The sequence below is a fragment of the Thalassophryne amazonica genome, chromosome 10 (genome assembly GCF_902500255.1).
Source record: "Thalassophryne amazonica chromosome 10, fThaAma1.1, whole genome shotgun sequence".
Classification (NCBI taxonomy): domain Eukaryota; kingdom Metazoa; phylum Chordata; class Actinopteri; order Batrachoidiformes; family Batrachoididae; genus Thalassophryne; species Thalassophryne amazonica.
In genome coordinates, this window is record NC_047112.1 from 35,165,431 (window position 1) to 35,191,432 (window position 26,002).

General features: G+C 39.2%; 1 protein-coding gene across 2 annotated transcripts in view; it reads left to right on the forward strand.

The window, feature by feature from the left end:
* Positions 1-22,731, forward strand: part of LOC117518597 (guanine nucleotide-binding protein G(q) subunit alpha) — an 89,911-nt gene extending 67,180 nt beyond the window's left edge. The window contains exons 3-7 of one of the 2 annotated variants that reach the window (XM_034179770.1): positions 3,838-3,992; positions 4,960-5,088; positions 9,442-9,571; positions 18,204-18,357; positions 20,733-22,731. In XM_034179770.1, the coding sequence (XP_034035661.1) occupies positions 3,838-3,992; positions 4,960-5,088; positions 9,442-9,571; positions 18,204-18,357; positions 20,733-20,923 (759 nt within the window). In that variant the 3' untranslated portion in view covers positions 20,924-22,731. Of the gene's footprint in view, positions 1-3,837; positions 3,993-4,288; positions 4,418-4,959; positions 5,089-9,441; positions 9,572-18,203; positions 18,358-20,732 lie in introns of both variants that reach the window. The other variant, XM_034179771.1, reaches the window with a different exon arrangement.
* Positions 22,732-26,002: the final 3,271 nt, after the last annotated feature.

A 26,002-nucleotide genomic window follows, 5' to 3' on the forward strand; every position in this document is an offset into this window, starting at 1 on the left:
AATGGATGACATGTCCGGTGAGTATGCCGGCCATGCAAGAACTGGGACATTTTCAGCTTCCAAGAATTGTGTACAGATCCTTGCAACATGAGGCCGTGCATTATCCTGCTGCAACATGAGGTGATGTTCTGGGATATATGGCACAACAATGGGCCTCAGGATCTCGTCACGGTATCTCTGTGCATTCAAAATGCCATCAATAAAATGCACCTGTGTTCTTTGTCCATAACAGATGCCTGCCCATACCATAACCCCACCGCCACCATGGGCCACTCGATCCACAACATTGACATCAGAAAACCGCTCACCCACACGACACCACACACGCTGTCTGCCATCTGCCCTGGACAGTGTGAACCGGGATTCATCCGTGAAGAGAACACCTCTCCAATGTGCCAAACGCCAGCGAATGTGAGCATTTGCCCATTCAAGTCGGTTACGACGACGAACGAGGTCAGGTCGAGACCCCGATGAGGACGACGAGCATGCAGATGAGCTTCCCTGAGACGGTTTCTGACAGTTTGTGCAGAAATTCTTTGGTTATGCAAACCGATTGTTTCAGCAGCTGTCCGAGTGGCTGGTCTCAGACGATCTTGGAGGTGAACATGCTGGATGTGGAGGTCCTGTGCTTGTGTGGTTACACATGGTCTGCGGTTGTGAGGCTGGTTGGATGTACTGCCAAATTCTCTGAAACGCCTTTGGAGACGGCTTATGATAGAGAAATTAACATTCAATACAGGAGCAACAGCTCTGGTTGACATGCCTGCTGTCAGCATGCCAATTGCACACTCCCTCAAATCTTGCGACATCTGTGGCATTGTGCTGTGTGATAAAACTGCACCTTTCAGAGTGGCCTTTTATTGTGGACAGTCTAAGGCACACCTGTGCACTAATCATGGTGTCTAATCAGCATCTTGATATGGCACACCTGTGAGGTGGGATGGATTATCTCAGCAAAGGAGAAGTGCTCACTATCACAGATTTAGACTGGTTTGTGAACAATATTTGAGGGAAATGGTGATATTGTGTATGTGGAAAAAGTTTTAGATCTTCGCGTTCATCTCATAAAAAATGGGAGCAAAACCAAAAGTGTTGCGTTTATATTTTTGTTGAGTATGAGCATATAGTAAGTCCCTTCGGCTGCTCCCTTGTTTGCACTCGGGGTCACCACAGCAAATCCGAGGTGGATCTGCATGTTAAATTGGCACACGCTGGATGCCCTTCCTGACACAATATACAGCACTCAATATGTAGTTGGGGCTCTTTTTGTCTGAATTACTGCAGCAATGCGGCGTGGCATGGAGTCGATCAGTCTGTGGCACTGCTGAGGTGGTATGAGAGCCCAGGCTGCTCTGATAGTGGCCTTCAGCTCTTCTGCATTATTGGGTCTGAAATGTCGCATCTTCCTCTTCACAATACCCCATAGAGTTTCTATGGGGCTAAGGTCAGGAGAGTTTGCTCACCAATTAAGAACAGGGATACCATGGTCCTTAAACCAGGTACTGGTAGCTTTGGCACTGTGTGTAGGTGCCAAGACCTGTTGGAAAATGAAATCTGCATCTCCATAAAGTTGGTCAGCAGCAGGAAACATGAAGTGCTCTACAACTTCCTGGTAGATGGCTGCGCTGACCTTGGACCTCAGAAAAGACAGTGGACTAACACCAGCAGATGACATGGCACCCCAAACCGTCACTGACTGTGGAAACTTTACACTGGACCTCAAGCAACGTGGATTCTGTGCCTCTTCTCTCTTCCTCCAGACTCTGGGGCCTTGATTTCCAAAGGAAATGCAAAATTTACTTTCATCAGAGACCATAACTTTGGACCACTCAGCAGCAGTCCAGTCCTTTTTGTCTTTAGCCCAGGCAAGATGTCAAGTCAGCAGTCTTCCACATGACTGTGTAGCCTACATAATTAGACTGAGAGACCAGTTAAAGGCCTTTGCAGGTGTTTTGAGTTAATTAGTTGATTAGAGTGTGCCACCAGGTGTCGTCAATATTGAACCTTTTCACAATATTCTAATTTTCTGAGATACTGAATTTGGGGTTTTCACTAGATGTCAGTTATAATCCTCAAAATTAAAAGAAAACACTTGAAATATATCAGTCTGTGTATAATGAATGTATACATAATACACGGTTCACTTTTTGAATGGAATTACTGAAATAAATCAACTTTTCATGATAATCTAATTATATGACCAGCACCTGTAAATGCAGTCCATTTTGTAACTTATTTGATTGTAGTTTGCATAGGGCCATTGATGCCTGAGAAGGGCCCGTCATATGGAGAAAGTGGCCAATTAGATCCGGCATTGAAGAGCCATTAGCCCAGACCACCTTTTTGAAATATGAATTGGTTTTAGGATGTTTTAGTTTTTTATATTTAAATTCCATTGTTGAATATTCTTTAGATTTAATCATTAATTTGTACTTTGAAAAGATGTACTTAAATTTTTTATGCAATATTATATCAATGGCATAACACAGTCTTAAAATAAGCTTAATAATATTGTGATATTATTATTTGTTGTGATATTTTCTGAGGCAATATATTGTCCAGCAAAACCCGTCATCGTGACAGGCCTATTCGTGGATTTAGAGAATGTTGTTGACAGGGTGCCTAGAGTAGAGTTGTGGGGTTGTATGAGGATGTCTGGAGTGGCAGAGAAGTATGTGGGGGTGCTGCAGAACATGAAAAAGCACAATGTGACAGCGGTGATATGTGCCGTGCGAATCACAGCTGCATTGCGATTACATGAAGGATTGGCCCTGAGGACTTTCTTGTTTCCAATGGTGTTGGACAGGTTAATGGACGAGATCAAGCAAGCGTCTCCATGGACTATGTTATTTACAGATGACATTATGATCTGTAGTGAGAGTAAAGAACAAATTGAAACTAGCCTGCAGAGGTGAAGATATGCTCCAAAGAGAAGGGGAATGAACATCAGTAGGAGCAAGACTGAGTATGTGTGTGAATGAGGAGGAGCATGGTGGTTGCAAGGTGTGAAGGTGGTGAAACTTGATGAGTTTAACTTGTGTGGTCAACCATCTGTAATAGTGGAGAGAGTGGTCGATAGATGAAGAAGGGTGGTGTGGCAGGAGTGATTTATAACAAAAGGATATCTGTAAGAGTGAAGGGGCAAGTTTATAAGATGGGAGTGAGGCCAGCTGTGTTGCATGGCTTGTAGGTGGGAGTGGTTAAAATAAAAAAAAAAAAAAAAAAAAAAAAAAGACAGATGGAGGTGGCTTAGCCGATGATGATGTGATTTTCTTTGTGAGTGATGAGGATGGACAGGATTAAGAATAAACGTGTCACAGGGACAGGACAATTGGGATTGTCTCTCCAAGTCAGAGGTGAGATTGAGAAGGTGTGGACACGTGCAGAGGAGGGACTTGGGGTATATAGGGAGAGTATATAGGTATAAATGGAGGCTGATCTGCTGTGACACTCCCTAACAGGAGCAACTGACAGAAGAACAGCATTAATTGGATGTTCTGTCCAGGTTGTACCCCACCTGTCGCTTTATCACTGGTGGGATAGGCTCAAGTGCTCCCATGAGCCTTAATTGTAGTAAGTGTTTAGAGAAAATGAATGAATAAATGACTAATGAAAATTGTATTTCATAGCTGATGATGTTTCTTTGGATTTTATTGAAGCTTTTGATTATTATTAACAACCTGTTTCACACTTGCATATATGGTAACCCTTTTTATTTAAGCTCATACATTTGTGCTTTTGAATTACATTTATCAAATGTACAGCTTATAGACATCCTATTTGAATTTGTTTTCTCCCTAATTTTTGCTTTAATTTTGTATTTCCCCCCCTTTTTAGAATAATGCCCAGCTGGTGCGTGAGGTGGACGTAGAGAAGGTGTCCTCATTTGATCAGCCATACATTAGTGCAGTAAAGATGCTCTGGGCTGACCCTGGCATCCAGGAGGCCTACGATCGCAGGAGAGAGTACCAGCTCTCCGACTCAACCAAATAGTATGTCTACAACAAATATACGTATAATGATGCTTGTATATGGTTATTTAAATTGTCGTGTGGTAATACCATTTCAGACCTCTGTGGGTTCTTAAAGTTGTGGATGAGAGTAAAATGTTAGGTTATGTGTATCTTTATTTGTGCATGAGCTGTTGTTTACAACAATGCTTATTGTATGAGTTGTTTTGTGTGTTTTGACAGAATGCTGTTGTTTGTGTGCATGTGGTTTTGTTGTGGCACGACTGGTGGTTTGCATATATGTGCATTTTTGTCATATTTTCCCTCCCCTTCCACAGTTACCTTAGCGATTTAGAACGAATAGCATCACCAGCGTATGTGCCCACTCAGCAGGATGTGCTACGGGTTCGAGTGCCTACCACCGGCATCATTGAGTATCCGTTTGACCTGGAGAATATTATCTTCAGGTACTGGTGCCCAGTGCTGATGATGATGTTACTGGGTGGCTAGCTGTATGACAGCTGGTCAGCCAGTCAGAAACAGTCAATGCCACTCTCTTTTTCTACTCAGTGCCGCACAGCAGGGCTCAGCACTTCAGCATATCCCTGATGGTACACTCTCAAAGACTGGCCCCTAGAATAGGTTGAAGTTCAGTGACGTTATCCTGTTTGAGAAGCATACATTTCACACAGGCAGCAAAAATTGACTGTTGGATTGGAGTTAAGATGTTTCTGGTCCTCTTAAATGTAACAAACCTTCATACGTGACACTGAGGAAACAGTGAAGAAAATCAAGGTTTACTTTGTCTTTTTGAGTTGCCATCAAGGATGAATCCAAATTGTGGGGGTTCAGCAGAATTTCGCCTCACCTCCGCATAACTCTTGGGAATGGTTTCCTTTGCTTGCATCTGGTCTGGTCCACCTGCTTTTGGAGGGTGTGTAGTATATCTGCTATTGTGCTTCACTTTCTCTCTTCTTTCTCTATCTTTTGTTGTCCTTCCTACCTATAGCTATCTAAGCGATCTGGATCGTATTGCTGAACCATCCTATCTACCAACTCAACAGGATGTGCTTAGGGTTCGAATCCCAACCACTGGGATCATAGAATACCCTTTCGACTTGCAAAGCATCATTTTCAGGTAGAAGATGAACGATACTACTTTGACTAACCCCACCATCCAATCCCAGTTTGTACGTCTTACAAGTGTGCTGTTGTGTAGAACTTTAAAACATCACTGAATTCTTGGTTAAAGATGGCTAAATATAACTTAGAGCATGCTTTGACATAGCTTGTACATTTAGAAGTCTGAATGTGACTATAGTGTATTCTCACATCCTAGCGTACTTGTGTTTACATATATCACCTTCATGATTATCAATATTTAAAGCGGTCTCTATTTTAGTCTAATAAAGCAGACATGCCTCAATCAATAATTTGGGAATTGTTGGTTGTTGCTCGGATGCATTATCAGTTGTGTTTGTAATTGATCTGGGCCATTTGGTTAGTTTCTGTTTTCATTATGATTTAAAGAGTAAACATAGTTGTTAGGGTTAACTAACCATGAGGGGAAAAAAAGGTTTTGTATTATCATTCATATTCTCTGAATAATGGTCAAAAATTCATGTAAAGTTTGAGCACAACTGTATATAATAATAATAATAATAAATTACTTTCATTGCAGTTTTGTCTGCATAAAACGCTTTGCTCTGAGAAGTGTGCTTGTAGGTATTGCAATGCTTTTACTAATATAGGTTCTCAAAGCTTCTCCTGTGACCGTTTGTGACAATCAGCTGTTTGGCTCTGTTGCTGATTGTGAATCACAGCCTGCTTCTAGTGACATTGTATATGTTTAAAACGGGGGAACAAGGCCTATGAGGTGGTGTGTTGCCTTATTTCTTAATTCCAGTTTAGTTTCCTGTAGATTCAGTACTGGCCTAGAAAAAAAAAAAATGTATTATTAATTAATTAATTTCAAATTTATTTATTTATTTTTTTTTAAGTGTACTTTTTAAAACTTCCCAAACTCACCCACAGTAGTAGGAATATGTGGGACTGTCATGCTGCTATGTGTATTTGACAGCTGCTGCAGCAGAAGCCTATAAGCCAGTCTCCCATTGCTGATTTTTTTTTTTTGTCCCAGTAGACATCCCCATTCCAAAATTAGGTATTCAGGCCCAGTTGTCCACAAGGGCAGTCTAAAGTTGTCATAGTATTATACACCGGGTTACATCTGATTGCAAGAGACATTGAACCTGGGAGCTCCTGTACATACTTGCAACGATACTGTGAGAATTCTATGCACTGATGTCTGCGGTTATAATAAGATGTTATTAAGTTAAATTGTATCTGTCTTCTGCTAAAGAGTACAGCTGGTCTTTTATGGGGTTATGGATGTATATTATATTTCCAGAGGAGATGTAAAGACGTCAATGAACAGTGACACACGCATGAGCAACACCACCCTGCACACAGACTAACCGCTACGGTCAATGAAATCTTTCATCTGCAAAACGGGCAACAGTCTGCATTGTATTTTAATTTTAGCCTTTAATTGTAACCTGGCATCAAAGTGACTGCACAGTCAAATTCACATTGAAGCAGAAACTATTTATTTCAAAACGCAGTCATGAAATAAACACCAAAGCATCTGTAAAATGAAAGTAGAAGATGCATATTGCCCCCTGTTTGCAGATTGCATCCCATTATTCACTTTTGTGGATCATGATGCGTTACAATGGCACAAAGTTTGTTAATTTAAAAAAAAAAAAAAAACTTCTTAATGGGTTCCAGCTAGGGGTGTCACAATATATGTTTGTATTGAACCGTACAATACATTTGCAATGGTTCGTTGCACAAACTATATGCAGAATACACAGTAAGACTCACATTTCATCGCATGTCCACAAACCGTGTCTCCCTCTAGTTTCATGTTCTGTGTAGGAGGCAGTGTGGTTAGCACCCTTAGTCTGCTGTCTGTGTGTGAGGCGAACAGAAGAAAACGGCAAGTGTTTATTCTAGTCAGAGGTTGTGGAACCCCAAATGGAATTGGTTAATTTGCCCTTTTCTTCCGAAATATGAACTTAAAACTGAAAGTGTATCAATCTATATTTGCTGTGGAATCAGTGTCCCTGGATAAGATCAGACAAACCTTTAGTTTAGACACTACCAACTTATGACAAATGTTGATATTTTACATGAATTACTGTGAAATTTAATTGATGAGGTGGCCACTGAATAGCACGCTGTGTACAATGACTTCAAATCTGTACAGAGTGAGGTTTTATTAGATTGCTTAGATGATGCTGCACTCTTAATTTGTTCATATATGCCTTGTTGTTTGAAAGTGTGTTGTTTTTAGAGGTAGTTTTTTTAGATGTTTTTATTTGAGCTATTGGATATCTGAATTTCTTCTTGAGGAGGAATAAAGTATCTTCTATCTATCTCGGCCATCATTTGCGCAAAACTCAAGGATAAAATGGACAAAATATTGAACGCTGTCTGGCACAATGTGTTGCGCTGCACAGTAAATTCATGCCAATGCAAATGATGAGATGTAATGCAATTCATAAACGTTTAATGAAAAAGTTTTCATTTACAATTAATTTCACAGTGCTAATGTGTCTGACAGCAGCTCTCTGCTGCTCATAGATTAAAGCGCCTGTAGATAAAAACCAAACTTGTATTGAACCGTGATGTCTATAGACAAATATAAACTGAACTGTGACTTCTGTGTACTGTGACACCCCTAATTCACTATAACATGCCCTGATTGGGTATCAGATTTTTTTTTAATTTTTTAATTTTTTTGACCCACTAAAGCAGAGGTCTCAAACCGATTTCAGAAAGGGCCAAAAAGGTGGAAGGTTTCTTTGCAACCACCCACCAAGTGATTTCACTGATTAAATGATTCCATCTACTCAGTGATGTTAATAAGTGAAATCACCTGGTGGACTGGGTGGTTGCAAAGAAATCTTCCACCTTTTTGGCCCTTTCTGAAATCTGTTTGAGACCTCTGTGCTAAAGTAATCAATCGGATGCCAGAATTCAGCACCGGGAGGCCGGCCATAGACAGATATATCCATTAAGCTTGTTTCCTCCTCTTTTAATTGGCTTTTAAACTTACAGAAAATGTCATTTCACTTGTCTTATCAAGCATACACAACCTTATTGTGCTAACTAGGTCACTCATTCTTGTTCAAAGGAGCAAAAAAGAGGTTGTCTGATGTCTAGGGATTTTATTTTAGGCTGTTTCTTCAGGACAACTTAATTTATCAACACAGCCCTTCAGGAAAACTTGCCTCAATTTACCTTTGTGGTGTGTGGCTGAAGTCCCATCCTAGAAGCAGGCTGATAAGGGATTAAATGATGGCTCCAGGCTTTCATTCCTTTTTTTTAATATTCTGAATTGGCAATCACTGGACCTATTTAGATGCTCAGTCTTTTAAGAATAGGTGACTAAAATAAACTGACAGTGGCACTCCGGTGAGAGCATTAATGCCATTGTGTAAAAATTCAGTTTGCGCATGTTTTTGCAAAGCCTTTCAGAAGGTGGGAGGGGGATTTAGTAGCAGATTGAAAGCAGAACCAGATCATCTCCTTGATGCAGTCCTACCACCTCAGGATAAATACCCACCTACCATTCCCAACAGGGCGCCATTTCTGTTTTGTTTCTGCTCTCTAAATGCCCTCACCTTCTGGCCTTTTTTGTCCTTCTGCCTTCATGCCTCACAGATTGTAGGCACTGCTACGGGGAATATTTTGTCCATTCTCTTCCTATGGCATGTCTCATTCTGCACAAAAGGCAACACAAAAAAAGTACATGGATCTTTTTCCCCCTCTGTATTTATTTCAATTCACTTGATGGAAATTGTTCTGTCTCTGAGTCACCCTGCAGATTCTTCCTGAATGTGTCTTTTGTTTATATTTTTGTTTCATAAACGGTTTTGACTGAGCTGTACTTGATTATATGATGATTTAATGAAACATGTTAGCCAAACCACATTAGGTCTTCCTCGAAAAAGATAAATAAATTGATTGAAATTAATCACAAAAAAAAAAATCAAGTTCAGGTTTTGCAGCATGATACTTTTTAAATTTGAATACATAACAAGTCATATGATTGAAGGTGGGGAGTTTTATTTTTATATCTCCCCTTTGGTGCAGTCCATACCTGCCTCAGTTAGTCATTTTAGATTCTGCTTATGTAAAATTTTTATTAAATACAGTATATGTAACTTGGTGTGATGAGTATGTTTATTTTACTACTATGCCAAAGAGTTAAAAAAAAATAATTTGAGCTAATTTTAACAAAAGTGTGCTCATCTAGGGCACTCCTGTTGCTGAGGTAGACTGTCAACAGTGTAGGTTGCAAAACTCATGTTGATGAATTAAGGATTAATTTCCTATCCTTCATTTGATTCTTGTTTCTGCTCATGCCCTATGTGCTCTACTGGGCATCCTGTCATCTTATCCCACCGTGGGCTGTAATCAGAATGGTGGACGTGGGGGGACAGAGGTCCGAGAGGAGGAAATGGATCCACTGCTTTGAGAACGTTACCTCCATCATGTTCCTGGTGGCACTCAGTGAATATGACCAGGTCCTTGTGGAGTCAGACAACGAGGTAAGATAGAGATGCATACATTGATTGTTTTAATCTCATTGTTTGTTGGCAAATTACGTCCCATTTATTAATGCATCTGTTTTATGACTGACTGCAACAAACTGAGTTTCAGTTAAAAAGAAAAAAAAAAAATCACAGAAATCAAATTATTCATGACAAGTCAAATGTCAATGAGGGATTTTTTTTTTTTCTGCTAACAGGAGCGAGTCCCTCATTGACAATTGATTTGTAATGACTTGGAGACCAGTGACTGATTGGAGGTTTAGGTAATCAGCTAACAGTGTAACTGCTGATTTTAATAATATTCCTTTACATTTAATGAGGTGAGCATGCACATGTTCACCTCTGTAGGGATTCCCTCCTTGTTACCAGACACTTTGACCTGCTGAGTGCCAACAAGAAGCTGTGGACTGTTTTTTCTTCTTCTTTCTTTTGCTTTATGTCATTGTTTAGCCCATGATAGCGTTTGCATTCCAAGTCAATCTTGCACAATTAAAATTAAGTTTTTGACCCAAGTGAAAACGTAAACCTCAAAACCATCTAAAAATTGAGCTCATGTTGAAAAATGCCAGAGTTGCCCTTTAATGTGAAGAGTTTAGCACAGTCTATGCTTACTCACTTTCAGAAAGGTCAGATACCCTCATGCACATACCATATTTTATTTACACGGTGCTTATTCAGGTGTGGTGTATTACTAAAGACTTAAGACTATGGGCTACTTTCTGAATGATTGACTGCTGAGGTGATGCTGTACAGCATTCAGGCGTGGGGGTTTTTGTTGGGAAGACTGGTTCAAGAAAATTAGACTAATCAGTAGAAGCCTGACAGGACTGTTCAGGAGGAAGAGACTGATCAGGTATAGTCAGGCTGATATGACTTATGAAATGGGGCTAATGAAGAGCCTAGTTCATTGGGAATGCAAACTGTAGGGCTATGTTTACAGCAGGTTTGTCTAACACCTTACATTAGTGGCTGCACCATTTGCTCTCTTTTTATGTTTGGTGTATTTCCCATTTTGAATGGAGGTCAACACGTTATGAATAACATGGCTTAATGCTCTGATGTTCCCAGACTCGCCAGTGCATCCAGATCAACTTTTCTATAAGTACATTAGCAGCAGAATGTCACAGACGTGGTTTGACTGCTTCCTGAAAGTACGGCTCCTTAGCTAGAGTTTTCATCTTCCCTTGAGACTATCTTTTCGTTACAGCCAATCGTAGGAATACCACATCCATTGCTTCTCTGCTTTGTCAGCAGAGACAAGAAACTCCCAGAAACCCAAAAGACCCTTCTCAGTGTCTGTAAAATGCTTTTATTTTTATTCAGTATTTCAAAAAAGGAAATCTGTGTGGACTGTGTGGATATGAAGGATTTGTTTGAGCAACTGGATTTTATTGATGTGGATGTTATTGTCTGGTGAATTTTGTACTAAAAGTAGGCTTTACAGGTTTTCTATGTATTTCATTGAGTCTTAAAGTAAATAAATATGAAATTGGTCACTGTATCCTTGATCTCTGGGCATAAATAAAAATAAGCAGAAAATCATGAAATGACACGCACATCACAAAATGTATTGGCGTGCAGGGTCAAAAAATCATCAAAAAGCATCAAAAGCAAAAAAGAAAGAGACCCGCACAGCCAGTCAGCTCCCAAGCAAACCTTTAATGCAGCACCAAAAAAATGTGACGTGTCGGGCCTCGCCCTTCCTCAGATATAATTATCATGTCAGGATGCACCTGTATATAAACACACCAATGATTAGCAACATGTGTTGCCAATCACTCTTGCCCTCTGCACACAATCAAACAGGGTACATGCTGAATAAATGTTACAGTTCAATCAATTAAAATATCTATTGCATATGAAAAAAAGACATCACTACGGTTGAAATCCAATAAATTACATGACAAAAAACACCGATTTAATACTTAAAAAATCTGTTACCTGTAAAAGGGCCCTAATCCATTGCCAAATGGGCCAGAACTACCTATAGGCAAAATTTATAACACACTACAACAGTTAAAAATGACATAATTAAATAATTTAATAAATTCATATATGTCGGTTAAAAAAAAACTCAATTAAATCCATAATAGGCATGATAATAAAGAATAAACCTAAGCCACTAACCAATCAATGCCTCTGCGCAGTACCACAGCATCAAACAAACAAAACTCACAAGTTGAATGCCTTATACAATGTGAGCATCAGGTGTACACCATCCTAGACTGCTGTGGACAACTAATAATAAACAATAAAAAAAAAAAAATTACAAGCCAAAAGAAAAAGCAAACAGGTGCATCCAAATGGTGCGAACAACACAATACTAGAATTGAATCAATATAAACAGACAACAGGGAAAGATCACAAAAACTGCATAAATATACACACTGGACACTCTCAATCCTAAAGGACTTAATGAGGACTTTGACATCAGACCTTTTTTTGTGATTCTTTTTTTTAGCTTTGTCATCATGTATATTTATGCAGTTGTTTTGTGATCTTTCCCTGTTGTCTGTTTATATTGATTCAATTCTAGTATTGTGTTGTTTGCACCATGAATGGACATTTTCGGTACAAAGTTCTACAGGATCAGGCCCGGATCCAGACCGGTCAAAATTTTTTTATGCATCGTTCGTCATCGGTAAAAAAAAAAATCTTGAATAATCTCGAATAGCCGAACGTGTCCCCGCGGTGAACACAGCTTTTCAGTGGTTTTCATGTCAACCTATAGTCCGTAAATTATACGGATTTTTCCGAGTTTCAGAGTCATACCGACGTACAAATAGTTGGATATTCAGGGTTTGGTCTGTAATAAACTATTTCTGCAGCGCGGCTCCACTTTGAAACCATGACCCATTGAAGCAATGCTTCGATCCAGTAGCTCCTTGGTTCTTTGATTCACTGCTCTTCAGAAACGGCAGGCCGCTTCTTAACCCCTCGCAAAGCCATTAAAATATCGTCAGTCACTTTTGTGTGGATTAAAGTCACTAACTGGGACTCTTGTCTTGTTGCTGTCAAGAAACGAGACTCGTCCTACGTTCCGTTCACACAGCTCGAAACGCTGCGCGGCTGAGACAGAGTCCGGTCGGAATTAATAACTTCAAAATGAATCGCCGCTTTAAATAAAATGACACTTCTTTCCAAATGTAATACAGACAAGAAACTACAATCGACTAAAACGTTTTTTTTTTTCCTCCCAAAATGAAACGTGCTGTATTTTCTTTTCAAATTACATCCTGAAGTGAAGCACAGCAGATGTAAGCTCAGCTCAGATATATGGAAACACATTCATGCCAATGTCTGAAAGGAAATGCTTTTGACAAAAACTACAGATTTTGTTTATTTCTATTTATGTCCAGAGATCAAGGATTCACCATGTAGAGTTCATTATGTACAAAGTTTAAGGATCTAGTGACCAAATTCATATTTATTTACTTTAAGACTCAATAAAATGTTCAATTTCAATTCAGTTTAATCGGCTTATAAAGTGCCAAATCACAACAAAATCTAAATATACTAAAACAAATACATCACAATTGTACACATATCAAATTGTGGTATGTGTACAATTGTGAGGTATTTATTTTAGTACATTTAGCCATAGACATGAATATTGTTATTTTGATATGAAACAGGATAACAAATGACCTGCCAGTAGTTTTATATTTGATTTCATTAGTGTTTCAGTTGAAATTTACATTTTCAAATTTATGCAATGTTCATTTACATTTTCAAATAAAACTGTGCTTTTAAGCGGCTTTTGAATTCATTTTTGGGTGTCACATATACCGTGCGATTAATCATGATTAATCACAGTCATTGAGTTAATGCGATTAAGATTTTTTTTATGTTTGCCCACCCCTAAATTATGTATGTTCATTGTTGGTTTTATATTTTCTGTTGTTTCTATTCAGGTTGTTTTTGTCTCTCTAAAACTGTATATAATAAGTATACGAGGTCTGTGAGAAAAGTATCGGACCTTTTTATTTTTTTCAAAAACTATATGGATTTGAATCACGTGCGATTACATCAGACAAGCCTGAACCCTCGTGGGCATGCAAGAGTTTTTTCACGCCTGTCGGTTACGTCATTCGCCTGTGGGCAGGCTTTGAGTGAGGAGTGGTCCACCCCCCTCGTCGGAATTCCTTTGTCTGACTTCTTCCTGAGAGACTGGCACTTTGCTTTATCAAGATTTTTTCAGAACCTGTAAGACAGATCGAAGTGGACACAATTCGAGAAATTCAGCTGGGAAAATTCAGCCACAGGAAAAACACCTCCGTTGGAAGCCTTAAGGACAAGTTGGAACATGTCCAACTGTTAAACAATTTCTCAGATACTCACTCTACTGAAAGCCATCAAAAGCCGCCTGGTTTTTACAAATGGTTATCAACACGGAGGTGTTTTTCCTGTGGCGCCGGGCCATGAGCGACTGCCTGCCAACGCACCAATCCGTCCGCACGTCTTTCATTACAAAATCTCCTTTAACAGTGGAATGTCTGGATAAACTGCTGATCCCGAGCTCTTCTGAAACTTCTGTGTTCTCTCACAACATCCTGGGTCAACAGAGGCTTAACTTTGGAGGTTTTTAGCTCGAAACAGGCTGACGACGGCGCCTCAGAGCACGGCGCAACGTCCCGCTCCGTGGGAAGTCCTAAAAGCAACAGTAAGACTCCATAATCTCTCATCAGCCGTTAAAATTTTCACCGAAAACCAGCTGAATTTCCCGAATGGTGTCCACTTCGATCTGCCTCACAGGTTCTGAAAAAATTTTGATAAAGCAAAGCGCCAGTCTCTCAGGAAGAAGTCAAAGGAATTCCGACGAGGGGGGTGGACCACTCCTCACTCAAAGCCTGCCCACAGGCGAATGACGTAACCGACAGGCGTGAAAAAACTCACGCATGCGCACGAGGGTTCAAGGTTGGCTGATGTAATCGCACGTGATTCAAATCCATATAGTTTTTGAAAAAAATAAAAAGGTACGTTATTTTTCTCGCAGGCCTCATATATTGTATATAATAATCATTAGATTATTAATATATAAACAAAAATAAATTTTAAAAAATACTACAATTTGAAAACAAATGCACCCGAATGTGATGACAGCTGCAACTGCTTAATGCTAACTTTTAACATTGAAAATGCCATAGACATGCTAACGCGTTAGCATTGCTCCCGTTTTTAAGCTATAAAATACATCTGTCAACTGTTTCAGAAGACCATAACAGGTCGGTTTAACAAAAAAGATAAATAATACTCAGACGTATGCTCTTTAGGGTTTTAGTGGGGGAAAATTAAGCAAAAGAAAGAATAAACAAAGCAATAGATCGAAGCACTGCTTCAATCTGCGATCCACTGCTTCAATTGGTTCAAGGTTCAGAAAAGTTTATTACAGACTCGCTGCAGGGAATGTAATCAATGTAGAGAAATAATCATTTTCCTGACAAACACCCCCCAAAACAACGGCCATTCTGAAGGACCGATAACCGAATCATTAAGCAAAAAGCTTATTGATGTCGGTGGATCGAATCATTTCTTAACAATACCCGAAAGGAACCGGTTCTCGATACCCATCCCTAGTTATTGTTTTAGTGACCAATGGATATTCTTGGATTTTTTTTTTTTTTTTTTTTTTAATTTGAAGATGAAATAAATCTGACTTCATAAGTGTTTTTGTTTTACAAATATGATCTTTTTCAGTGTACTGATAGCCCACATTGGTATAATATGAACATTTGCTAAAGATGTATGCTGCACATTATGTGCAAACAGTGGCATCAGAGAGCGCTATCTATGATGCAACTTCATTATTGGTAAATAAAAGTAAAAAACTAGCCAAAGAGAAAAGTCATAGAGCAGTGTCAGATTGATTTCATTTAAATGTCAAAGCTGTAAAGCCGTTAATTGCTTCATTACTTGAATCGTCTGCTCTGTTTGATTCTGAGCACCCGGGTGTGTGCAGGCAGCTTTAACCAGTCATTTTCATGAAAAGGCTCGTTAATTCCAGTGCTGTCTGGCACGGTGACGCAGACGTTTTAGAACATGAAATTAAGATGTAATCCAAACGTATGAGTGATAAACACTGCCGTTGATTCTGGGAGCGGAGCTGAAACAGTGCACCTTTATGTGATGTGATGCATTTGAACCAGTGGGTGATGCGAGAACTCCGCTGTGAAGAATGAGCTGCTGGGCAGCTCTGGGATCAGTTCTCAGACACAAAATGTAAACAGCCAACTTGTGGGAAGGAAAAGAGTCATCCCTTTCAACACCCCCCCCCCCTTCTTTCAGATTAGCCTGTGATGTAAAAGGATATTCCACAGGAATCATCTGACAGTTTAAAATAAACATTATAGTTACATGAAAATATTCTGTAACCCATAAATTATCACGTGAAAGACACACCAGAAGAAAGGATCACATGACACAGTTTGATATGTGATAATTTGTGTAAAATTCTGTGGTATGAAAAGAATCGTCATATTACTGATGTATATGCATGCTGACTTTGTGTGTGAAATGTTGAACCATATACAGTATTGGCTAATAATTTCCTGCAGAATGCTCCAGATTCCACTCAAATTTTTAAAATTTCTCAAGGAAGGACTTAATCTTTTCACTATCATATGATTAACTCTCAGGCAGGTGATGTGTGCTTATGCTTTACTGAGAAAATGTTCTCAAAAAATATTTTTTCAATTGCATCCATGTAGTGTAGACAAATAAGAGGGCTGTCAATAAAGTATAGGTCTTTTTTATTTTTTTCAAAAACTATATGGATTTCATTCATATGTTTTTACATCAGACATGCTTGAACCCTCGTGCGCATGCGTGAGTTTTTCCACGCCTGTCGGTGACGTCATTCGCCTGTGAGCACTCCTTGTGGGAGGAGTCGTCCAGCCCCTCGTAGGAATTCCTTTGTCTGAGAAGTTGCTGAGAGACTGGCGCTTTGTTTGATCAAAATGTTTTCTAAACCTGTGAGGCACATCGAAGTGGACACGGTTCGAAAAATTAAGCTGGTTTTCGGTGAAAATTTTAATGGCTGATGAGAGATTTTGAGGTGATACTGACGCTTTAAGGACTTCCCACGGTGCGAGACGTCGCGCAGCGGTCCCAGGCGCCGTCGTCAGCCTGTTTCAAGCTGAAAACCTCCACATTTCAGGCTCTATTGATCCAGGACATTGTGAGAGATTAGAGAAGTTTCAGAAGAAGTCGGTTTCAGCATTTTATCAGGATATTCCACTGTTAAAGGAGATTTTTTTAATGAAAGGGACACAGCCGGCGCGGTGCGGCGGCACAGGAAAAACACCTCCGTGTTGATAACCTTTTGTAAAATCCAGGCGGCTTTTGATGGCTTTCAGTGGAGTGAGTATATGAGAAATTGTTTAACAGCTGGACATGTTCCAACTTGTCCTTAAGGCTTCCAACAGAGGTGTTTTTCCTGTGGCGGAGCGTCGCAGCGGCTGCGACCCGACGCTGCAATCCGGCCGCACGTCTTTCATTAAAAAAATCTCCTTTAACAGTGGAATATCCGGATAAAATGCTGAAACCGACTTCTTCTTCTTTTTTCTTCACACGAGGGTTCAAGCATGTCTGACGTAAAAACATATGAATGAAATCCATATAGTTTTTGAAAAAAATAAAAAGGACCTATACTTTGACAGACCTCGTATCTGCCTCATTCAGAAAGCTGAGACTGTTCTGAACATTTTAATATGCAGCATTCTAAAACAAATGTTATCAATTGTATTTCAATAATATTGTGCCATTTTGCCCTCTCCTCATAACTGAAATTCTATATACTTTGCCACAGACATCCTTTTTGCCATGTTGTCCAAGTTCCATTTATCATTATAAATGGCCTGTATGTAAGCCAGTATGCAGGTGTCAAACAGGTGCAGATGGTGGGATATAAAATAAGTGGTTAAAAGTGAATAGATGACATATGTTTTTGCCAATTTTAGATGTGCTGAATGGGTGAAAACTAGTTTTAGACATGTTTTTGCCAGTGTCTTGTCAAAACCTGGTTTTAGACAGTCTAAAACCCAACCCTGCCTCCCGCCATTATAACGTGCAAATTTGTTTTGTTTTTTTGTTATAAGTCCATCTTGAGCTGTCATTGTCCGAGTGTCTCTTGACCTGGGTTTCAACCCCAGATGCTGGATGGTGTCCAACTGTCATTGTATGCTATGTACAGTGACAATAAAGTCTTCTGTCTTTTCTTTACTATGCATGGTCAATGCTTTGCCTTGGGTCTGGTTTGTGAAATTGTCTTAACCATGACGTCATGATCACTGAGGGATTGCAGTTACAAATCAACAAGGAAGGGGCTGCACGTTTTCATATTAATTACCATTGATAACTTTATCTTTAGCATGATGCTGGATATGCAGAATTATGAGGCAGATGCTTAATACCAGCAAAACTGTTGTCCGGACCCCAGGCCTTCACAAATTATTGTTAGGGCATCTTCTAATTTTGACATATCTTGTGCACAGACAGACTACTGCAATCACATGACTTCCTGCCTCTTTTCTCAGTATAGTGAAGAATGACTAAAGTTCAATGGTTTGACTGAATTTTAACTCTTATTACTTCTCTCCTTTGTGATTTCCCCCCCCCCCATCTGACATAGAATCGTATGGAGGAAAGCAAAGCCCTGTTCAGAACCATCATCACGTATCCTTGGTTTCAGAACTCATCTGTTATCCTCTTCTTAAACAAGAAGGACCTGCTGGAGGAGAAGATTATGTATTCTCACCTGGTTGACTATTTCCCAGAGTTTGATGGCGAGTTTCTTCTTCTATCATAACAGACATCTTAGCAGTGTTGTGAATTTCATATTATTGTTATACACTCACTGGCCACTTTATTACGTGCACCTTGCAAGTAATGATTTGGACCCCCTTTTGCCTTCAGAACTACCTTAATTCTTTGTGGTATAGGTTCAACAAAGTGTTGGAAACATTCTTCAGCGATGTTGGTCCATATTGCCATATTAGCATCACACAGTCACCCATTCAACCAGTCTGCCCATTCTCTGAAATCAGCAAGGCATTTTTGTCCACACAACTACCATTCACTAGATCAGTGATTCTCAACCGGGGTGCCGTGGGCAATTATCAAATATCACCATTATCGGGTGCATGTGCTGTAATAGTGTGGCAGATGATGTAATGCTCTTTTATTCCAATAGATGGCAGCAAAGCGCTGTACTATAGTACTATCGCAATTATTTTTCATATTCGCGATTACAGTGAATTATTTATTTTATCCACAAAGCATAAAACGACTCAGAATCTGACGTCATTGTGCTGCAGCCTCCGTTTGGATAAGACGGCCGATTAAAACAGTGGCTGTCTTCTTCAAAAGCCGTCTAAAATGCAGAGCTGTTGGTGTGTGTGTGTGTGTCTGTGTGTGTGCACGCGCGCACGCGGAGTCAACAGGCTGCAGACTGCGTGAGAGAGGGTGCGTGAGGGAGATTCCTGAATGCAGGTGCGACACGTTACAGTCTGAGAACCATCAGTGCGCAGCGAGCGCGGAGCAGAGAGAGGATTTTAACCCGAGTGAACAAGTTAAAAAAAAAAACAAAACGTGAAGCTGCCTTTACTTCTCTCTGAGCGTTCTCTAAAGGTGTGTTTCTGCCGTTACCGCCCTGTTCACACCACGTGCGCATCGTATGCTGAATTTATGAGATCATGAGATGAAATAAACGGTCAAATAGCTTTAAAAACATATTTAAAAAATGAGAATATATGAATGAACTGAGCCACAAAAAAAAACCCGACATGGAGAAGCTGTGGTGATGTTCAGATGCACAGATCACAAAAAGCAGGTGAGAACTCTGAACTTTAACAGCTGTTACTTTCCAAAGGTATTTATTTGTTCAATATGGGCTTAATGCAGTGTTTAAGCACAAAACGTGACTGATAAGGAGAAACAATTTCAGAAATGCAACAGAAACAACCACAATTCAGAAAAAGTTGGGACTGTATGTAAAATGAAGATAAAAATAAAAATGTTGGACTATTCCCAGTTTCTCCACTCACAGAAGCCAAACGTTCTTCCAGAGTTGTGTAATTATACTACAATAGTAGAATATAAAGAAGGGGAAAAAAAAGAATATATTCGTCAATCACAGTTATTTGTCTGACAATTAATCGTCTCCAGAAATTCCTAATTGTGACAGCCCTAATTGAGATCAGAGCGCAAAATGCTTGAGGATTTTCGAAATGCTGTGTTTTCTGTATCGATTTTCTATTGCGATAATTGGGTTTTTGCACAAAACCAGAGGTAATAGAATTATATTATTTTGGTTGGTGGTGTGCCGCAGGATTTTGTAAATATAAAAAGAGTGCCTGGATATAGTCTCTTTTTTCCGACCATTCTCTGTAAACCCCAGAGATGGTTGTGTGTGAAAATCCCAGTAGATCAGCAGTTTCTGAAATACTCATCCAGCCCATCTGGCACCAAAAAAATATGAACAATCAGTGAATGTAGACATTCACTTTTTCCTGTCATTCTGCCATTGCTTGATTCGTAGAACTTTGGGACAGAGCTCCATCTGTCAGTGGTAGAGAGACCTGTTTTTTGTTTGTTTTTTAAAGACCAAAAAAAAAACTCTCACTCACTGCCTCACTTGTAACACAAAGGTGAATTTAATCAAGCAATGTTTCGGCCAGTGGCCGTCATCAGGCAAATAATTTCTATGAATGAAAAGCCATCTTAAATAGGGTGTGGCAGGTTACGTCACAGGATGTTGTCATAGAAAAAAAAAACATAAAAACCCTTTCACAATATACACATCCATATCCATAAAACTCATGCATAATACAATAATGTATACAAAATAGATATATACCACAGTGAAGAGTATTATATACATAAAAGACATGGATAAATATTTATCATTTATCCTTGTCTTTTATGTATATAAAAGTTATATAGTTAGATTTTTGTTTCTTGGGTGACACCTGATGGCTGTACTTCCAAACTACAATACAAATAGTTTGAGTGGCTCTTAGGTGGTGACTTAGTAAATTACTGGTACGTAACCATAAATTAAGATGTTTTAACTTTCTCTTCATGTCATTTTTTAAAGGAAGATATGAAATGTTAATTAAACCAAAACCTACATGTGTAACTAAATCTGCCGTATTCCCAGGTCCTCAACGGGATGCCCAAGCCGGTCGAGAATTCATCCTGAAGATGTTTGTGGACTTGAACCCAGACAGTGACAAGATCATCTACTCTCATTTTACGTGTGCCACTGATACGGAGAATATCCGCTTCGTCTTTGCAGCCGTCAAAGACACCATCTTGCAGCTCAACCTGAAAGAGTACAACCTGGTGTGAGGAGAAAGGGAGAGAGCAAGTAGGAAACCTGCAGCCCCATGCAGTGCAGAGTCCACTTGTAAAAACACACGTGCATCAAACATACTGCTGCTCAGAGATGAACTGCTTCATACTTTATTTGATCAACTATCCACATTCTGTCCCTGCTGTCCACGTGTCTCCTTGTTCATTTGCCCATGTTTAAAAACAGCAGTGTGTCTTGTAGTTTTGCTTGTCACTTCTTTTGCACAAATATGCTTGGAAGATAATACGCAACCATTTGCGCTCCTCCTCCCCCCCCAATCTTGGGGTCATCACCTATGGGCCCTTCCTCCTGATTTGGCCCTGTCAGTTGCTTACATCTTTACATTATCACCTCAGTGGTGCTTGTGTTTGAAGTGGGTAGAGGGCCTTCTATGGGATAAGTAAGCTGTTATGGACAAAGGGCTCACACCCTTTTTTTTCTTTTTACCCATGCATGTTCAAAACTACAGCATCGGGCATGAGGCTGCTCTGTAGACCTCACACTCTGCTACTCTGCAAAGGGTCAATAATTATGATGTTAGGGGTAAATCAGCTGCAGACAGTGAAGTACTTGGCTCCCATAGGTTTGAAGTATGCTACTTTTGTGGGGATATTACATCAACCTGCACCACATCAGAAGCCACCAACTGTAAATAAGGTCGTCACGCCACACTCAAAGATGGCAGGTGAGACAGAAACAACTACATGTTCTCCATTTAGACTTAATACATTTTTCAACAATGTTGGCTATTTGGTCAACATTAATATTTATTGTGATGTTTGTATTGATATTGCTTTCGGAAGGTTTGACACTTTTTTTTTTTTTTTTTTCTCAAGGGGCAAAATGACTAGACTACTCAATTGAAGCAAAAGTCAGGTTTTCACACAATGTATAATATATAGAATTTGACATTTCCTGTCCCTGTAATTTTGTATCACATATCCAAATTTAAGGAGGAAAAAAAACTTTTGTAAATATTTTGGCAGTATATTTCCCATCCCTGAAGTGGTTTATATGCCTATAAAAAAAAAAAACAATTTGGGAATTTATTCCTCATGTAAAAGCAAGAATTTAGTGTTTTATGGTAGTTCATTCTGATATTGGTGGCATGTTTCATATTTTGTGGCATTCTTTTATTTAAATAGTTGTCTGAATCACAAATATATTGACTTTTTTCTCCCATTACTTTGAGCACAGTCCGTTCGGTTGTTTAAGATTTAACCTTTTGATCTGCCAATTCAAAGTTGGCTTTGTCTATTCTCATGGCTTTTCTTTGATTAGTTTTAAATTGCCAAATTATTCAGCCAACATTTGGAAAACTGCTTGATAGCACAACAGTAAATGTTGGTTTCTTGTGTCTTTGATCAGTTTTATGTATTGCTGATACAGTGAGAACTTCTCCCTTGTTTCAGTTCAAGCTTTTCCAACAGAGGAGATTTTATACTGCTGTAAAATATCAAAACTATTTTATGGACAAGTGATCTTTCTATTGATACTTCATATATCTAACTTGTTGCAGTTCTGTTTTGAAAATGCCTGAAAGTGGAAACCCATATTTCCATTGCAGGTTTGTGCTTTATGCAAATAGGAAAAAGAAGAAAAAAAAAGGTGGTTGAGTATTAACTGTTTAAGGATGCTTGCATTTTTGCAATATTTAAGGATATATGTTGGCTATTGGTACCAGTCTCATTGTCTCTTGCCTGCAGTTGTTTAAATATTCCACTAAGAGTTGATATGTGGCTATTTTTGTTTTCACAATGTAATTCAGGTAAGTTTTCATGACTTCTTTATCCATCACAAGGGCTACTACTAGTGGTAGAATGAAAGAACTCTATGGTATAGAGTAAAAGGTGCAATTAATTATGGAGGGGTCTGTCCACTGAGGAGCTTGATGAGTGCGACATCCTCTTGAGGATGATGGCTGCAGGTTCAGTGAGTGTGAAATGCAGCAGTCCAGGTGCTTGTGACATTCCTGAGACTTCTGATGGCCATTTGGCTCATTTGTTCACTTTGACATATTTTTGCCTTTTGAAGAGGATAATGGCCCACTGTTGGAAGTGGTGTGGTATCCCAGTGTGCCACAGCCCAGCTTTAGGGGTTCTGTAGTGGTCACACTTAAGGTTTTGTTTTTGTGTTTTTGCCTCTTAAATTATCTCTTGATCTTTTTTTTTTTTTTTTTTTTTTTTTTTTTTTTTTAATTGCCGGTGTGGGAGTTCAAAAAAGGGTGTGTTCTGGGAAAAAGAAAACATTTGCACATTGACGTGGCTGGCAGGGTGGGGCTTAACATTAAAAACAAAAAGCTTTGTGTACTTTCACTGTTTTGCTACAGGGTTTACAGCATACGTTTGCTTGTAATTTCTCTATAGGGAAGTCATGTGATCTGCATATTTTGTTATTTTGAATTGGCATATTGTCCACATGCATCCACTCTTTTTGTCCCATATGCATTACGGAGGTATCACCATTATCTTTAGTAACAGGTCCAAATGATTACAAAGAGAACATGACATTTGAGGCTTCTGAATAAATGAAGGATGGAAACATAAATCTGCACTACATGCCCGTGGCTTCCCATATGTTGACAAAATGAGGTGCTTTTTTTGTTTGTTTGTTTTTTTTTATAAACTGTGATCTTTTCATCAAACTGGGAACAGGTTGATGTCTGATGTTTCAACCAAGACTTTCTTTGGTCAAACTAGTTGTAATACTTTGTGTACTTTCTTGGACAAAGGAAGCTGACAATTTTTGCCAAAGTAATTATCCTCTGTTCCACCTGGTATAAATCCTGAGCTGACTTTTTTTTGGGGGGGGGGGGGGGTAAAATTTTAGAAAGCTTTTTAGAATATCGTGTCCTGCCTCAAAACTGGGAAAACAGCAAGGTGATATAATTTCTATTAAAATTTTCAGTGGGTGTAACTTTTTTTTTGTTGGCCTTTTTCCATGTTACTCTATACTGCTTCGCACTCGATTGGCATTGCCCCTACAGGCTGACTTATTGGCATGTCGCTCGCATATAGCAAATTTACAGTCTGACAAATTAACTTTAATGGGGTGGCATGAAGGTGGTTGACAAAATGAAGCCGGTAATCCTAGGGACCAATGTTGATTGCATCATGTACGGGAAATCGTTTGCAATGTACCCAGCGAGCCACTCTGGATGTGAGCTTTGTGTGGCTGGTCTGAGAAGCACACTGAGCTTCACAGATCCAACAGCACAAAGTCAGTTGGCTGCTGAAGCAGTGATTAGAGTCAGCAGCAGACATGGGTCCAGTTTTGGTTTTTGCTTTATTTTCCATAGAATGCATTTTGGGAAAAGGTCTGTTTAAAAGATAGAACACTATATGGTGCCAAGCAAAAGTGATGGCAAGAATGCAAATATGGCTTGATCCAGTGTTTGTAACTATTAAACCACCACCATTCCAAATTTCGCCCAGCTTGGTAGGAAAGCCTTGGTATTTTATTGAAACACTTGCCAAGTGAAGGTACCGACACTGTCATTAAAATATGGGTTGAAGGAATGGATATGCTGTGTTTACATGTCTGCCATTCTTGGTTTGGACCACGTATTGCTTCACTGGTCAGAGACACTGAAGCTGCAACACTGCAACAGGCCTGCATTCATGGAACTCATGTCTATTCAAGCACATTTGTAGGTGTTGGTACTCCGAGGCGTGCGTTTACTTTTGATGGCTGTGCTTATGCTTGAACTCTCTTCTGATGAGGGATTGATATACAGAGATATTTAAAGCTATCTTTAATTTTTTTTTCTTTTCTTGACAGACCTTAAGTATTTGGACAACTTTAGATGAGACTTTTTAAAGAGGTAAAATAAACTTTGTGTAGTGGTGTACAAATTGAAAGTAATGTATTTTTGTTTGATTTTTCTGTTTTTGAGTATACCAGGTGTAAATTATGTACAATGAGTGTGCCAATCCCCTTTCTTTGTAAAGCCAGATTCTTAAAAAGTGCCAATGTTGCGTACAATTTTGTCGTGGGGTGGGGGGATTTTAAAAATATAAGGACCTGTGAATTTCATGGTCCAGTTTTTAAAATTAATAACACTATGTAAGCGGTTAACTAACAAAAAGGATGATTCTCTATATTTAAGACTAATGAACTGCTGTTTTTTTTTTTTATGTTTTAAATGCATGTGTTTGTCAGGTTGGGGAGGGAGCGGGTGGGTGAGATACTATATTCATGCAACACTCATGAAAAGGGGTCGAAGAGTTATTGATTTACAGTATTTTAGCCATATTTCTCTTTTGTATGTTTCATTTCAACCACTGTTGCCTGAACCTCATTCAAACATGAAATGATTTTCATAGCCTTCACCTTTAAATGTTTTAAATTGGAATAAAATTTGTTCCTATACTCTCTTGGTTCTTTGGAGTGTGTTTGGAGTGTGATGTCACTTTCTTGCATAGTGTTTGTCCCACTGTGCTGTCAGTGTACCAGAGTTTGCTGCTGTAAATACATTTAACCTCCTACCACCTGCCTCATTTTGGCTTGTCATTATCTCACAAATAAAAAGTGAAATGTTCCTTCAATGGGATATACAGGCTTAGAGGACACACACCAATTAGCTAAACTGCAGGATTGTCTTACAGACATAAAGACATGGATGACCTCTAATTTCCTGCTTTTAAACTCAGATAAAACTGAAGTTATTGTACTTGGCCCCACAAATCTTAGAAACATGGTGTCTAACCAGATCCTTACTCTGGATGGCATTACCCTGACCTCTAGTAATACTGTGAGAAATCTTGGAGTCATTTTTGATCAGGATATGTCATTCAAGGCGCATATTAAACAAATATGTAGGACTGCCTTTTTGCATTTACGCAATATCTCTAAAATCAGAAAGGTCTTGTCTCAGAGTGATGCTGAAAAACTAATTCATGCATTTATTTCCTCTAGGCTGGACTATTGTAATTCATTATTATCAGGTTGTCCTAAAAGTTCCCTAAAAAGCCTTCAGTTAATTCAAAATGCTGCAGCTAGAGTACTGACAGGGACTAGCAGGAGAGAGCATATCTCACCCGTGTTGGCCTCTCTTCATTGGCTTCCTGTTAATT